The sequence below is a fragment of the Podarcis filfolensis genome (genome assembly GCF_964270895.1).
Source record: "Podarcis filfolensis genome assembly, chromosome: 3".
NCBI classification, from domain to species: Eukaryota; Metazoa; Chordata; class Lepidosauria; order Squamata; family Lacertidae; genus Podarcis; species Podarcis filfolensis.
The window spans coordinates 62,135,623-62,152,981 of record NC_139606.1 but is presented as its reverse complement, the minus strand read 5'-3'; the positions used below and the strand labels follow the sequence as shown (position 1 = coordinate 62,152,981).

Below are 17,359 nucleotides of genomic sequence, written 5' to 3'. Positions count from 1 at the left end.
TTTTTTGAGATGCACACTAATGTTCGACTAGAAATCCCATTTAAAAAACTTTTGTATGAATGGACAACAAACTTCATGAATAGAAACAACTGCTTTGCATTTAACAAGTACATGATGTAATGAAGATCAACCAGAATAAGACACTTATCATTTGCTAGCAATATTAAGAGGGTTTAATGGCCTCCATAACTCTCACATACTTTAGTAAGGTTTGTGTCAATAGAGGGTTTAAGAATTGTACTGAGAGTTTCAAGATAATGAGCTTAGATTTACAGCAGAGCCTAATTAGTTTCAGGATTCCTGTATTAATCCATTCCATATGGAGAAAATTATAGCGTGAAGTATGAGTAGAAGCTGTTAAGAAATGAAAGTGTGACATATTTTCTTAGAAGAACGTGCTGCATTTGATTTCTTGGTTCTTTTAGAGCGAAACAAAATGGTATTTAAGGTGTTTCATTTGCCATCTTTCAATTAGAACTGGAGCTGGCAATGGGAAAGCATCTTAAAAGTGATTTTGAATGAACATTATTTGAGTGTAGTATTCAAATTGCAAATTATTTTACATATTTGTAAACATTCATGCATTATTTAGGCATGATCAGGTGTGCAGCGAGAAGATAGAAAAATGTACCTTCATTTTAACACAGTGGAGCTATTTACTTACATAACATAATTCCAATGATATTTTCAGTTTTCTTGACTCTTTTGATAGCAGATAATGCAGGAATACTTTTTTACATGAAATTTGCTTAGCCAAATGTATCTTTTGAGTCTGTTTAAGAAATAAAATCTAATTTATTACAGTTTTATCATTTCCTGCCTCCAAGAGGTTCAGGGCAGCACTCTAGCCCTGTGTGACAGAATACAGTAACTTTGTTTGCATACAATACCAAACCATAGTTTTGTGCCTCATGACCAAGCTGTAGTGAGCCTCGGACCCACAGTCTTCTCCTTCGCCTGTGCAGCCAAGAAAAGTTAGAAACTTTAGCTTTTTATTAAGAACAGCTTGCTGTACCATCTGGACCCGGAACTGTTAGTTTAAAGAAGTTTATTGCTTCAGAAACTATAGTTCCAAGTCAGTTTGTTTAAAACTAACCAGTTAGTGTTTACCATTGCTTGGCAGTCTGGACGACACAACAGTGGTGAACCACAGTTCCAAACTCATTCCTGTTTGCTCAGGTTGCACTAAATTATGGGTTAGCTGCATGGCATGTGAAACGTGGCACTGAGAGAGAAGCCCCCAATTTTTATAGTTTGAATTTGCTTCTTCCTAGTCTCAGTCCTTCAAGCCCTCTTCAGGCATTTGCCTGGACACATGAGGCAGGTACAGTGGTGCCTCGCAAGACGAAATTAATTCGTTCCGCGAGTCTTTTTTCATCTTGTGATGTTTTTCGTCTTGCGAAGCACGGTCCGTCGCAACTGCGCCTCTTCAAGCGGCTTTAAGAAAAAAGCGAACAAACTCGCAAGACGTTTTCGTCTTGCGAAGCAAGCCCATAGGGAAAATCGTCTAGCGAAGCAACGCAAAAACCGAAAAACCCTTTCGTCTTGCGCATTTTTCGTTTTGCGAGGCATTCGTCTTGCGGGGCACCACTGTATAGGCAAACTAGGCCCTCCAGATGTTTTTGAGACTAAAACCCCCATCATCCCTAGCTAACAGGACCAGTGGTCAGGGATGATGGGAGTTGTAGTCCCAAAACGTCTGGAGGGCTCAGTTTGCCTATGCCTAACATGAGTGCTACAACTGTGTCAAGAGAGTGGGGTACAGATGCTTGCTCTGTCTCCTATATCCCCATGTATGGGTATCTCACAGACATTAGTGCACTGAGATGTGTGTTCAGCTTAGACGACATGGAGTCTTCTAAGTACAACCAAAAGAATGCACATATATTACCCCTTCAGACGTTCCTTCTAAACACATGAATGTCTGAAAATAAACTTCACGTGTGGGGATATTGAGGAGATGAGGCAGTGACCTTTGTTCGTTGTTAATTGTTAGGAGAATTTATAAGATTTATAAGATTGGAAACCTACACATTTTGGAAAGTTATGGGAATTTTGCATCGTGACACAGCTATATAGTCACTAGGCATTACATAATTAGCTGTGTGTAGGATGGTAGACATTCCATATTAATATTTGCCAGATGTAAGGAGCTGAGGAATTATGTGTTGGGGTATGTATGGCAGGTGCATATTATCTGGTTAGTGTTGGGGTTTTTTAAAAATATTTTTTCAGATATTGCATTTCTACTGCTACCAGCTTACATGATAATTGAAGCTGCCTGTCAAAAGCAGTCTAATACTACAGAAATATTTGGATATTCCTTAATGGCTTTTCTGAGCAAACCTTTCATATTTGGGGGCAGAAATTTCTGGCATGTGAAGGTACAATTCATATATATTGTGTGATTCTCATGATTAGGAACAGGACAGTTTTGCTATATTAACACAGCACACACATTCCAGAGTTTCTGTTTTCATTGTATCCATTACAATGCTTTCCTGACCATGGTATACCCTAGAAAATTTAATACTGTTCTAAGCTTTTAAAAATGAGTTTTCAGCATGACTTTATAATCCTAACAAGCATATCTGTTTTCTTTAAAGCTTTTGCTTTCCAAGACACATTATCCTTTATATGCCTATAATGTTCCTAAATTTCCTGAGATCTTCCTGCTGAAACAGCCACATTTTAGACTAAAATCTTAGCTGATGTGTTGATAACCCATAAATGTCATAAATCAACTGGGGAAGGGGGGATTAAACACTGCACGGTGTTTCCGTGCGCTGCTCTGGTTCGCCAGAAGTGGCTTAGTCATGCTGGCCACATGACCCGGAAGCTGCATGCCGGCTCCCTCGGCCAGTAAAGCGAGATGAGCGCCGCAACCCCAGAGTCGTCTGCGACCGGACCTAATGATCAGGGGTCCCTTTACCTTTAAGAGAATCAGAAGAGATGAAGAGTTGTCAGCACTAGTTTGGGGTTTACTATCACAATATTGTTTGCTTTCTTAATTACATAGAGCACATCTGTCCTGTGTGTTTATTTGCATGATGCAAGTATCATTGTCTTCAAAGGGAATTACTAGTTGTTAAGTAATTACAGCACCTGTAAATTCATATTGTGAAACACAATGGTTCTGAGGCTACTCAAAAGATTTCAGCAATAGCCAGCAATCAATGTTGCCAATAAGATTTGGAGTTAAAAGATTTGTACATAGTTTCTGGAAACTAGAAAGGAAATAGGTTTCTGCTAAATTTCAAGAGACTGTTCCAGAAAATTGCAGTATCTAACTGGCTGCCAATATACAAACCAAACTTCTGCAGTATTTGTCTTGGCTTCATCATGCTCTAAACTGGGAAGCAGCCTAGCTGTGCTTCCTTCTTTGTGTTCATTTCTTGCATCGTATTTGGATACAAAATAAATCTAGTTTGTACAGGAAAAAGGATGTTCTCTAGCATAATATAGCCAAACTTTTAAAGAATTTGTTAAAAAGCAAGATTGCTTTCTTTATTTTTATTATTTTTTAAGGAAGCTGTGGATTGCTTGAACAAACACGTCTGGATTTGATTAGACACTTTATCCTTCTATTGGATGTTGATAGAGTAAGATTTTGGAAAGATTGATGCAGCTCCCTGTGTACATTTTTCTGTCCTTCATGTTGTCTACATGGCTTTGTTTTTAAACAGTGTGAAATCTATAAAAAAGAATGTGTTATGTGTGAAGAACAAAAGTGTGCCATTCATGGTTGTAAAATGGGAAACCACTTCTGAAGTTTGGATTTGATATCCCGCTTTCTCACTACCCTAAGGAGTCTCAGAGCGGCTCACAATCTCCTTTCCCTTCCTCTCCCACAAGAAACACTCTGTGAGGTGAGTGAGGCTGAGAGACTTCAGAGAAGTGTGACTGGCCCGAGGTCACCCAGCAGCTGTGTGTGGAGGAGCGGGGACACGAACCTGGTTCACCAGATTATGAGTCTACCGCTCTTAACCACTACACCACACTGGATCTCAATACTCTCAAGTATCCCAAACAAGGTAGTGTCTGCATTTACCAGGCTCCAGCTATCACAACCTCAAATAATTGTGGAGCACAATAAATCTATGTGCTATAACTGGATTGTGGACCAGTGTTCAGAGGATGTCTCTACTGGCGACACTGGATATTGTTCAATTTCATAAATATGCAATTTAAGAATATATATATGCTTTTGAAATACTGCAAGTTAAAGTGCTGAATAGTCAAATAAAAAGTGATGAACTTGCCCATGTGAACCAGCCTTTCACCTTGATCAGATTTTGAGAAATCGCACGTCATTAATACATGGTTTGTGAAGACTCATCTATACCTCTTTTTATGTGCACATATTATATCTTAGATCTAAAAAATCTTGGATTTTCTTCAGGTGCTTTGCTTAGTGGTGATAAGAAGTGTGTGTGTGTGTGTGTGTGTGTGTGTGTATTTTAAAGCACATTGTCATAATGAAGATACCTGTATTTCTGTATTTGTGCCTAGAAGCTACCAGTTGTCTGGTCTGAAATCCATGTGGTGGTACTAATCTCAAACTAATTTGGGAGCTAGTGCTTGTAGAAACCCATAGTTAACTGGGGAAAATTTAGGCAAGAATTCCCATAATTATAAAACATAATACTGGTGGAGCCTTTCCCATTGCGGTTTTTCAAAGAAGGGCTTTGAGTGTAGAGCTCCTGTATTTTGTTGGCATTGAACAGTATCTTTGGATTGATAAAATCCCCATTGTACATAGTGAGCAATAGTGGAGTTGCTTTTTGTATGTGAACATTTTTAATTTGAAGAAGTTCATAAATAAAACATGTGCCTTGTTTGCAAAATAATCATTTTGTAAGAATACTGACATAAAAATACCAACAGGGGCATCACCTTGCTTGTTGTTTTGTTTCTCTTGCACTTGTCAGTTAAACATACATTGGCATTTTAAATATGTCTCTATCTGCTGCCTCCCCCCACACTTTGCCTGAAGGTAAATTTTTTATCTTCTTGTCTTCCCTACTTTGGAATGAGTGCTTGTAATGCAGAAAGTTCCCCAAATGACTCCCATGAAACCTGTGTATCATTTATCAGCTTGATCACCATTTTGTAGGAAAACAAGAAAACATGTCATTCAGTACAGTCTTATCCTGCAGCCAAATTATTTAACTCCTAATGTGTCCTTCAGATTACTTGTACTCTGATTTCAACAAAGAAAATAAATGTTAGCTTCTAACAACCTTCAGAATTTGGGGTAGGTGGCAAAATGAGAATGAGGAAGTGTTTGTGAATCAAAAGATCTAAGAAATGCCAGTCAATATTTTATTACCATTATACAAAATGCATAGGAGACATAAGAGTGCTTGTCTTCTAAAGCAAGTAAGCTTGTCTTCTAAAGCCCCACTGGGTTGAATTATCATTGGGAATAGTGTGGGATATGGCCCTGGAGAATTCAGATGAAGGGACAGTTAGCCGATATTGTTGACAGGTATCTCTCTTATGTGAATGGAGAAGCAAGTTAGAATCCAAACAAAAGTTCTCAAAGGAAACTAGCTTGGTACAATGGTACCTCGTGTTACGTACCGTCCCCCTTACGAATGCTGCAGGTTATGTGCTCCGCTAACCTGGAAGTAGATGCCCCTTGTTATGACCTTTGCCCCGGGATGCGAACGGAATTCGCACTCCGGCGGCATGGCAGCAGCAGGAGGCGCCATTAGAGAAAGCGCGCCTCATGTTACGAGCGGTTTCAGGTTACGAATGGACCTCCGGAACGGATTAAGTATGTAACATGAGGTACCACTGTACTAGAGAGTTGCTACACACACACACACACCAACTGGCATGGCATGGAGCAGACAGTCAGGGAGAAACTCTCCAGTGCTTTGTTCTCTGTACTGAAGCCTAGACAACGAGTGAACTTTTGAAGCGTAATCCTTGTTAGTAAAATTAAAAATATAAAGCTGACCAGTGTAGTATGTTTTCCTCAGTGGAAGAATGCTCATGAAGAGGTATAAAAAGTATACATTCCTGAGAAACAAGGCGGCAAGTTGGAAAGTCAGAGAAATGGTGGATCTCTGCTTAAATGCAAAGCTGTGGCGATGGCAGAAACAAGACCTTTTTGGGGTGTTAATGCTGTGAACCCTCCCATCACAGGCTCAGGTTATATATGTGTGTGAATAAACCATATATCATAAAGACACCAAAGTCTCCACTGTGCCTCATTTCCAAAAGGAAACACAAAACCTGGGTAAGCCTGGAACCTCTGGAATTTCGCACCGCTCAGAGATTGCAGTGATGTACAAAAGTATCATTCTCCTTTTTTATATATAAAAAAAACCTGTAGTTTTTAGTTTCTGTAAAAAATAAATAAATTTGGTGGCTTGTAACAATAGAATTGTAATGTTTGCAATGTTACGAGCCGTGTTCCTATAGGTGACTTTTTTTTCTTTAAAGTTTCCACCCTATTGGTCAACAACATTCAAACCACATGTTCCTTGATGCCTTCTTAATTATAGAAACTAAAAAGGTTAATATTGTGCCTTCACAAGTAGCATTTTGTACTGAGTTTCATTTTAAACATGCTGAGTTAAGCATTGTGTGTCCTGCATAATATGAAGCAGAAGACAGTTCCAACATATAAAACAAAGGTGTTTTAAAAATTGTGCCATACTGTTATCTGCTTGATGTTTTATACAGAGGGTGAAAATTACACAATCATCTGATGTCCATTCTTTGAGAATGGACATGAAAGTTAACTTCCTTTCTCTCTCTAAAAAAACATCCAAAACTCTTTCCTTTTAGCCAAGTGTTCCTTATAAAGAAAGGGAGAAGTTATTTGTGGTTAAAAGGACAGTTTGCTGTAGAAGATTTCTGCATTATGAAGCCGCAACCACATCCACACCCAGTCTTGAAGAACATATGTGGAACATGATACACTAACTCAGCGGAGTCTTAGATGTGGTACTTTCTCTTGAGATTGTTGTTTGGAGAGGAGCCATGTTTGAGTACAAAACCCCTCAAGAGAAATCCGATTAAATTTAATCACTAGGCTGGCTGAAGGAGTTGGGGCTCAACAGTCGCTGAACTCGGGGTCACTGGCAGGGAAAGCTTAAAAATTGGACTGGAACTCTTCATTTATGCTGTGAACATGTGCACCTCCAAATGAGCACCTCCAAATCTCTGATGAGATAACAGGAATGGGATAGGGTCATTCCTTTTCCTGTTGATTCTTAGTGGCAAATGCTTCTTCTTCCTGGCTTCCCCTCTCCCCCCTCCCTCTCCCCCACCCCAATTTCTAGTTTAGGAGCTTGGCAGGAGTGGAGAATGTTTTAAAATGGACCTTGGGGAAGATCAGCTGGCAGGACTGATTTTAGGGGGAGGTGATCCAAGTTATGAGGTTTTTAAAAAACTATTTTTAGCCACTCTATGTAAGGATAGGGTAGAAGCTGGTAAGTTTTATTTATTTTTACAATGTACGGTATTTTTGTTTGTTTACACCTCATAATATAATAAAAAGCAGTTAATGTTAAAAGAATAAAAAGGTGATAATGATGTTCAGTAACATTCCCTAAAAACTAGATAAAAACAGAATGATATATATCACAGATAAAATTGAGTGATGTACAGACCAGAGAATTAAAAAAGAAGCGTCTCAGAATCCAGGAAAGCTCTGTTTTCTGTAGCACAAAGTATCTGAGCCTTTCATCTGTATGGGCAAGTCAGTTGTTTCACACTGCCATCTTGTGGCCATACCTTTCAATTTAATGCCAGATACTCTCTCTACACTAGGAAAGTGGCAGCCTCTGACTTTTTATATATATTAGGAATATTTTATGAACAGTTGAACATGATTCAGAAGCATATACAGGGTGATTCTATCACTGTTTTCTGTCGGTCTTTCTATTTTCAATGGAAGTCTTCCAGAGAGAGGGGGAGAGATGCATGTGAGGTGTTTATGTGAGATGGGGAAGTCTGTATGAAAGTGTCATCTGTGAGAGAGAAGAAAAGACGCACTTGGGCAGGGAGCTAAGGGGTGTGTGTCTCTCTGTGTGGTGTTTGAGGGAAAATATGTTTGTGAGTGTGTGTGCAAGAGAGAGGGGGGATGTTGCCACTTCATATATTTTTCCTGGTGCTGAAAAATTTCCCCTGTTGTTTATAGACAGCACAGCATGTCTCTCTGTGTAAATCAATATTTTGTGATTTCCACAATCAGGACCAGCAGAACATAAGTGACTTCTCATGGCAAGCATGAGATGGTCTAGAGAAGTGGCAACGACTATGTTCTCTAGTTTTCTGTAATCCTGCACCACCATGGCAGCCATGTTGTGTTGCGTTGTCTTCCCGTCCCCCACCCCGCCCGCCTCCATGGCAGCCATTCTGTGCCTGGTGCTCACAGGACTAATTCAAAGTTCAGAATGGTCCGAAAAGATTGGCAACTCCAGGTTTGGAGTATTTCTTTCCTGGTTCGTATTTAGAAGCTGCTTTCACATGTCTCCAGTGACATACGTGAAAGTATCCATAGACACCCACAAACAAGTAAAATATCTTCATGCAGCCAGGGTGGGATACAAATGTGTCCACTGCAAAATGGAGAAATAAATATCTGACATGAATATCCTTTCTGCTCCCCCTCTTCAGTGGTGGCTCAACATTCTAAGTCAAGGTAGAATGGTAGTATATGTGGGGGTGGTTGGGAGGAATGGAACGGAATGGAGAGGCTAGGGCCCTGAACAGAAGCAACCCACACTGCAACTTTTTGTTGCAGACCTGCCACTTATGACTTGTACTGCATTGCAAACCTGATTTTTGAATTAGCAGTTCCACGTTAGGATTCATTTAGATAATTGACTGAAAACACATTGAAAGACAAAATGGTGTGTGTGTCAGCTTGTATGAAGGAGAGCTGGGGACACCTCATCCACCCGCCCCAAGGGAAGGGCTAGAAGTTGTGCTGAAGCTGCACCAGCATGTTGTAGCCGGAAAGGGGTGTGTGCATGGGGGAGCAGCCCTGTGAGCTGCTGGACAGGGAGAAGGAAGACGCAGGAGGAGATGGTGGCAACTTCCTCCTCCTCCTGCTGCTGCTGTGAGGCAACCCGGAAGGCAGCAGAATACGGCCCCAGCCTTAGCAGAGCCCCGCATCCAGCCTGGGTAGCAGCCCCCCCCCCAAGTTCAAGAGACGGAGCTTGAAGACCTCACCAGAGCAGCGATTCCAGAGGCCGGACAGGGATGCAAAGGTGGGGAGGAGACCTGAAGACCTCCAGGGGTGAAAAACCAAAGAAGCTCTTAAGGAGGGGAGACGACCCCCCTCGCCGCCTACCCCAGGAGCCCAGAGAGAGAGAGAGGTACCAGAGGAAGGCAGCCCCTTCATGTCCTCCCTGCCGAGTGCTTTGCCTCACAAATGCCTGTTGCTCTCTCTTCCCTCCAAAGGCGGTGGCCATATGGCGGGTGGGGCCAGAGCAGTGGGTTAAGCAAACACGCTGGGAGGCAGAGGACTGGGCCAAAAAGGAAAGCCAATGGTGGCTGAAGCAGGACAGAAAGCCTCGCTGGCACACACACAGACACACAAAACAAGAAAACCGGGGGTGGGGGTGGGGGTGGGGTGGGTTACTTGCTATATGTGCAGGAAATTCCGTACACGTCTTAAAATTCTAAAATTCCCCCAGTTGCCATTTTAGATGTCCAATTTCCATACATGTCTGGAATTTTCCGGACATACGGCAAGCCTAGGTTTACTCAACCATTTCCCCACTTGCTCACAGATGGTTTGGGGGTGGGTTGTACTGCTATATCATCAGTTGTACTGTTTGGATAGCTGCACTTCTAAGCAGTTTTGGGTCTGAATGTTTTTCTCATGAAGCAGTGTCTGATCAGTCATGAGTTAGACTTGTTTTGGACAACTATTCTCAACTTACAGATACTGTGTAAAAAGCTGTGCCTAGTAACCGGACAAATTCTTTCAGTATTATTTAATGTGGCTGGACTATGTCCCTTAATTGGCTAAGAATGAATTCTGATATCTGAAGAGAAAAGGCTGAGGAAGTGGATTATTTATGAGAACGTATGATCACTATTTTTTAAAGCAGACTGCCTTAGGGAGCAACCGTTTTGAGTCTTTTAATTGTTCAGCAGTTGCTGTGCTGAGTCATCAAGGATGAAATTATAAGGATTGCAGGGTTAAAATTAGCATGAGAGCAGTTCCAAAACACAGATAAATCAGTGTCTGTTTTGCTCACTGAACAGAAACTTTTAAAACCTTAAGCTAAAATGTGTGGGGAAATATACTTTGTTCATAAAGAAATATTAGAGCTGCCAAGTAAAATACTTGTGACTTTTTTTTTTACATAAATACAAGGGACAGCATATATGACAGGAGTGGGGAAAATGTGGCTCTCCAGATGTTGTTGGTCCAGGATTCAGTGTGTCTCCATTCTTCCCAGCCCCGCTGAAAGAGGCAGTCATTAAACTGCTTCTTAAAAAAAACATCCCTGGACCTGGCCAATATGGCCTACTATCGCCAAGTCTCAAATCTTCCATTCTTGGGCAAGGTGATTGAAGTTGCTGAACAACTCCAGGCACGCCTGGAGGATGCGGACCATTTTGATCCCTTCCAGTCAGGATTCAGGCCTCATCATGGGACTGAAACTGCCTTGGTTGTGCTGGTCAATGATCTCTGGCAGGCTAGAGACAAAGGTGAGAGCTGTTTCCTAGTTCTGCTGGATCTCTTAGCGGCTTTTGATACCATCGATCATGACATCCTTCTGGACCGTCTAGAGGAGCTGGGAGCACTGTTATACAATGGGTCCACTCATTTCTCCTGGGACGTGTCCAGAAAGTGGTGTTGAGGGATGAGTGTTCAGACTCCTGGGCTCTCAATTGTGGGGTGCCTCAGGGTTCTGTCTTCTCCCCCATGCTTTTTAGCATCTACATGAAGCCACTGGGAGAGATCATCAGGGGGTTTGGGCTGGGTGTTCATCAGTATGCAGATGATACCCAGCTCTACCTCTCTTTTAAATAAGAACCAGTGAAGGCGTTGATGGTCCTGTGTGAGTGTCTGGAGGTGGTTGGAGGATGGATGGTGGCTAACAGGTTGAGGTTGAATCCTGACAATACAGAAGTACTGTTTTGGGGGGATAGGGGACGGGCGGGTGTGGTGGACTCCCTGGTCCTGAATACGGCAACTGTGTCCCTGAAGGACTAGGTGTGCAGCCTGGGAGTCATTTTGGACTCACAGCTATCCATGGAGGCACAGGTCAATTCTGTGTCCAGGGCAGCTGTTTACCAGCTCCAACCTACCCGCAGACTGTCTTGCCAGAGGGGTGCATGCTCTAGCTAGCTCCCGCTTGAACTACTGCAATGCGCTCTACATGGGGCTACTTTTGAAGGTGACTCGGAAACTGCAATTAATCCAGAATGCGGCAGCTAGACTGGTGACTGGGAGTGGTCGCCGAGGCCATATAACACCAGTCCTGAGAGATCTTCATTGGCTCCCAATACATTTCTGAGCACAATTCAAAGTGTTGGTGCTGACCTTTAAAGCCCTAAATGGCCTTGGTCCTATATATCTGAAGGAGCATCTCCACCCCCATCGTTCAGCCTGGACACTGAGGTCCAGCGCCGAGGGCCTTCTGGCGGTTCCCTCATTGCGAGAAGTGAGATTATAGGGAACCAGGCAGAGGGCCTTCTCAGTAGTGGTGCCCGCCCTGTGGAACGCCCTCCCATCAGATGTCAAGGAAATAAACAACTGTCCAACTTTTAGAAGACATCTGAATATTTGAAGTTTTATATTAATATATTTGAAGTTTTATATTTGAAGTTTTATTCGGTTTTTAATGTTCTGTTGAAAGCTGCCCAGAGTGGCTGGGGAAACCCAGCCTGATGGGTGGGGTAGAAATAATAAATTATTATTATTAATTATTACAGTGGTACCTCGGGTTACATATGCTTCAGATTACATACGCTTCAGGTTACAGACTCCGCTAACCCAGAAATATTACCTCGGGTTAAGAACTTTGCTTTAGGATGAGAACAGAAATCATGCAGCAGCAGCACAGCGGCAGCGGGAGGCCCCATTAGCTAAAGTGGTGCTTCAGGTTAAGAACGGACCTCCAGAACGAATTAAGTTCTTAACCCGAGGTACCACTGTACTTCAGTAGCAAAAAATGATAATAACTCCTTGGCCCATGCCATCTGGTGGAATGGGTTTGATGGCTTGAATGTGCAGGAGATGCTGTATCCTCAGAGACCTGGAGAGATTGCTTGGGAGCAGTACAATGGAGAACCTCTCTTGGGGGTCCTGTTAAAGGTTAAATGAGTCATTGGATTTCAAGTCTTCAGTGGGAAGGGGTGTGTATCTTTGGGAAGCTGTGATGGTGGCTGTTTCTGGAGGGGCTGCAGCAGAGGCAGCTACTCTTCTTTTACAAGTTTTTAATTGTTTCTACGTGTGTTAAATACGTTTCTCTTTCATTTTTATTTATATTGCTTTACCACTTCACTTTTACCACTTTGCTGTCCTGGGTTCCTTTTGGTAAGAAGGTTGGGGTAGAATGTTAGTAAATAAATAGTTCCTTGGTTACAGGAGGAAGGGGCCCTTTTGTCCCTGGCTCTGATCTCAGCCTGGCCTAGCTGATGGTCTAGTGTGGCCTTGCAAAGTCTTGAGGCATTTCCTCCCCTACTTCCATGGGTGGAGTCAGGGACTGACTGGGGAGGGACCTAGTGATTTGTGTGCAGATCATTGGACCTCTCTCCCACCCTCCAAACTTAGACTTGCAGTTGTCCCACAGCCATCTCAGAAACCACTGTGGCCAGTATGGGAGGAAGCCTGAAGGAGTTGGTTAGAGTCTTGGTCGTCTCTCATTCATGTAGCTCTCTGGATTGCTGCCTGAATGATGCTGACTAATATGGACACTGCTACTGCACAGCTGCTCAGTGGGTGTAGGAAAGCGGTTGGAAGATGGCCAGTGTCCTTCAGTTCCTGGCTTCATATGCCTCTTATGGCCTGGAAAAGTGCCTGTCCTCCTCCTTCTAGTGCTCCAGAACACCACTTGTACAGCAAGGACTGGGTGTTTATTGCTGGTGTTTTTAAGTGTAGAGAAGTTAGGATGAAGGGGTCCACTGTTTTCAGGCTCAGCTTTTATTCTTCTGGCCTGTTGGACTCCTGGAAGAGAGTTGGAACTGGAGTGTGAGCATTTCATCATCTAATCTTCCCTTTGTTGTCTTCCCTTTTACTTTCTTTATTGTGATTCTCATGTTAGATACCTCTCACCTTGAGGCAGGAAGTCAGCTGGCCTGGATGTCATGGTGGGAGTTGCGCTTCAGAAAGATACTGGGGACTGTTTTCTGGTCCCAGAACATAGTTCCTTCCCCATCTAGCTGATCTTGTTCACTTGTAAAGAACAGAAATTCACTGTTAAGTATGGAATTTTGTTTCTGTATATTACTCCATTTTCTTATATACAGTTTTACAGCCCTGTGTTATATTGTGAAATGGTCAGTTAGAATTCCTAGGGCATAATCTAGTTAAAGTTAAATACTCTTTGGTCTCACTGATTTCAACAGATTTAACATGTGCTTAGCTCTCTCACTGAAATAAATAGGATGTAAAATGCATGACTGGCTGGACTGCACCCCACAGACTGTTGTGATTCCCTCCTCTTGGGACTATTTGTCAGTACAAATAATATAATGTGGGATAAATCCAGTATTTTTCAGTTTCAATTTGTGTAAATTACATTTGAGAAGTAATGAGATGAAACTGACATCTTTCTAGCAAAATAAATTTCATTTAAATTTGAACAGCTTATCTCTTTTCTCTACATCTACATTAAGTTTTTATTGTAAGAGAAAGTGTTATGAAATAAAATACGGACTACCAGGTACATACTCTGAATTGTAATTTTTGCTTCATGAACAGGTACCGCCATGTAACTGCTGACCTTATCACAATAAATTGAGTTAACCTCCTCTTCCTCAAATAAATATTATGGCAAAATGACATGGTGCTTTAAAATAAACATCACATCATATCATTGCTTTTTGTGTTGCAGAAATGGGAGAATTCTCAGTTGTTAATCCTAATTTTCATGTTCAGTTCTGTTCATTTTATCAAGCTGTGGCATGGAGCCAATATTAGTATTTGGAATATTTGAAGTTTTGATTTCTACCAGAAATTAGGAATTGTGCCTCTGAAATTTGATTGCCACTTAATTTTCCACTTTCTCTAGATTCTTATCCCATAAATTGAAGTCATCTAGAGATTATTATGCTACAATCTGTTAACTCTATTATTTGAAGGAACATTTAGTGTTGTTGTGTTTTAGTCATTTAGTTGTGTCCGACTCTTCGTGACCACCAAAGCACGCCAGCACATTTAGTGTAGTTTTGTTAATTGCATTGCTATATTTATTTGCAGGTTTCAGTCAAATAACTTAATATGCCATGTGCTTTACTTCTAGGGGTGTAGAATTTTTTTTAGTGGGGTGTATGTGTTGCCTTCAAAGGGGACAATATAAATACAGCCTATTAAATTATTTACTGAAGACAGTTGGCCAATCCATTGTTCAAGGAGCCAAAGGTCATTTTGGTGTGCCTAGCTGATTCATAGGTAATCTGATACAGTACTTGGCTGTTTGTTTCCCAGGCAGACGATGAACTTTATCCTTCCATTATGAGTCACACAACTGTAACTTTACAGGGGAGAAGGAATTACTTCTGAAAGGTGCTGAAGAATACGTATGCATGCTGAAGTAATGATGTCTCTCATGAGACAACAATTGCACCATAACCGGTGCCCCTTCTTTGCCAGAAATGCAATTTTTTTTTGTCTTTTGCTGTTATTTGTCAAGTTAGATTGCTTTGTTTTGAATTAAAAGCACAGGGCCTGTAGTCCTGGAACTAGTCTTGCACAAGAGGATTAATTATTCTTGGTTTATGTGAATGGAGGGTGGGGTGGGGTTATTGGTTCTGTTCTGTTCTTGTTTTTATTATGTATTTTGTGTTTTTATCTTCTCTTTTTATGTTGTGAAGCACCCTGAGATCTGTGGATGAAAGGTGGTATACAAATTTAAATATTAATAATAATGGAGTCACCTAGTGTTGGTTTCTCATGCTTACAGAGTGAATTAGTATCATGTATTGCGGTTTATGGGGTGTCTTCAAGGAGTTCCTTTTTGAGCTATAGTGCTTTTGTTGACAAAACCCCTAAATATAAATCTATTAGCTCCGTGGGATCACATTCTGAGAAAGTGGTCAAAATGTATTGGATCTTGCAATCCTTGGCTCTTTCATGGGGGGATGGGGGTACATTGGAATTTTGTGTTGTTTTCTCACTCTTTTCATGCAGACTTCCTCCAACAGTTTCAGGAAAACTGAATACAATGTGCTATATAGAATTCAGTAGTTAATTAGCTTTCTTATCAAACATTTAATCTAATTTAACAATGGCAATCCTATCTGTGTGCTTCTGTAATGAAAAGTGAAGGTGTTTAAAACATAGCATAAGTGAAATTTGTAATAGGAAAGTATAGGAGAAAAGTCATGTATGTAACTGTATATTGAAAACTTCCTGTTTGTAGCTTTCATTCTCACCACCAGTAAAACTAGCAGTGTTTTACAGGCTTATATCTCTCCTATGTGTAATGTATGCCCATTGTAAAATAAAACATCATGTGCCACTTCAATTTGAGCTTTATATTGCTCCTTGTATAAGTTGGCTAAGGTGCCCTTGAGTTATCTTCCCTGCTCAGAAGTTTGCACTCCTGTTAGCTGTCTGCCACAGAAAGGAGGAGTTTGCTGCTTCTACAGCTGTGCCTTTGGGGGGGGGGGAGAGAGAGAGAGAGAGAGAGAGAGAGCCTATCATATTTCACCCTAATCCTAAGCGATTGCTTTAGCCAGGCAGTCTCTTTTATTGTTAAAGAGAATCCTTCTGAAGATTGTTCCCCAGGCTTTTCATTTAAGGGCAAACAGGATGGACGGACTTAAGAATCAGAATGGCAGTGCCATTTCCTTGCAGAAAAGAGAAAGCTGTTCCAATTTGTATCCTGGTCTGGCAACTTGTTAGCAGCATGTACATCTCCCTGATCCAAGAAGCTGGTTTTTTTGTTTAAAGAAAATGTGATAGAAGAGAAGGCTGGATTACAAGCATATCGGTGGAGAATGTTACTGAGCAGAGGAGATGGACTTTGGTTGAAACCTGGAAAAAACGGAAAGCTGTGTCCCTCGGTGTTGTGCTTCTACACAATCCTCATCTGAAGGTTGTTTTCAGGGTGCTGTGGTGTTTTTCTTTCTTCTGCTGTGTTTTGTTTGGCAGCTCACAAAGTACTGTAGGCAGAAGCAGCCTCCGGGAATTGTACAGGCACAATTGCTTGGTTCTGTGCGCCATGCAGATTTAAACAGTGCATGTGTTTTCTTTAAGTTTAAAGAAACATGGTTATTTTATATTAGATAAAAAGAAAAAGGAGAAGGCTACGAGGGTGGTTTTGAAAGTTGCATATTCCAGTGGATTTATTTATTTATTGGGGGGAAAAATGAAAAAAGAAAGTGCCTCAAAGTCATTCCGGTTGAAACCTAATCCAGGATCCCTCTCGCGTGCTGTGAGCTGGATAAACTTCTCTACCTTGTCTAAGCAGACAAAAAGGCTGTTTCGCAGCGATGGTGAACTCACATCTATATGTGGGCAGCAGGTAGAAGAGGATGAGAGCTGGACCTACAGACCCCAGCACAGAAACGGTGATTTTTTTTTTTGTTTTCAAATATGCAGTTAATCATTTAATTGTATTATTGCTTATAATCTTTTACTTAATTAAATCCCTTCCCCCTCCTTCCGTTTTCCCCACATGCTGCCTTTCATTTGACCTTTTGGTCTCTGTGGCAAGTGTTTCCTCATAGTGTATCCTTCTGCTTTGTAATATGCTACTCAAAGCCCTCATTCCCACCAATCGGAAACAGTGTTCTCATATCAAGGCTTCTTAACATGGCAGCTGTATTGTGATAACTGTCCAGCCCATAGCAAGGAGTTGCATAGAGATTCACAACTGTATAAATGGGTTAAAACAAAGCAGAACTATGGTTTTATCAAAGTAATTTATTTTCCATACATTTTTGGAGTGCATGGGGTGGTGGTAGGGCTAGATGGATATGTGTAGAACAGAGATGAACAGAAAGCTTGTGCACGTAAGGGTGGGTGTCATAAAGCAAAAGGTAAAAAGGATTCCCCCCCCCCTTCTCCACCTGTTGTAGGGGCATGAAATGTGCTGCAAGGCGGGAAGAAGGGAATGGGCATGTATATGTTGATAATGGTGATGACATAGCAGTAGTAGCTGCTGATCTGCCTGTATTTTGCTATGCAGATATATCATATATT

The 17,359-nt window shown here is 41.5% G+C and overlaps 1 protein-coding gene across 10 annotated transcripts in view; it reads left to right on the top strand.

Annotated features, from left to right (window-relative positions):
* Positions 1 to 17,359, top strand: part of NHSL1 (NHS like 1) — a 140,574-nt gene that overhangs the window by 31,768 nt on the left and 91,447 nt on the right. Inside the window, exon 1 of one of the 10 annotated variants that reach the window (XM_083607559.1) lies at positions 15,833 to 16,725. The exons of 5 other annotated variants lie outside the window; for them this stretch is intronic. In XM_083607559.1, coding sequence (XP_083463685.1) covers positions 16,524 to 16,725 — 202 coding nt within the window. In that variant the 5' untranslated portion in view covers positions 15,833 to 16,523. Of the gene's footprint in view, positions 1 to 15,832; positions 16,726 to 17,359 lie in introns of those variants that run through there. 4 more of the 10 variants (XM_083607555.1, XR_014546633.1, XM_083607557.1 and 1 more) reach the window with 4 other exon arrangements.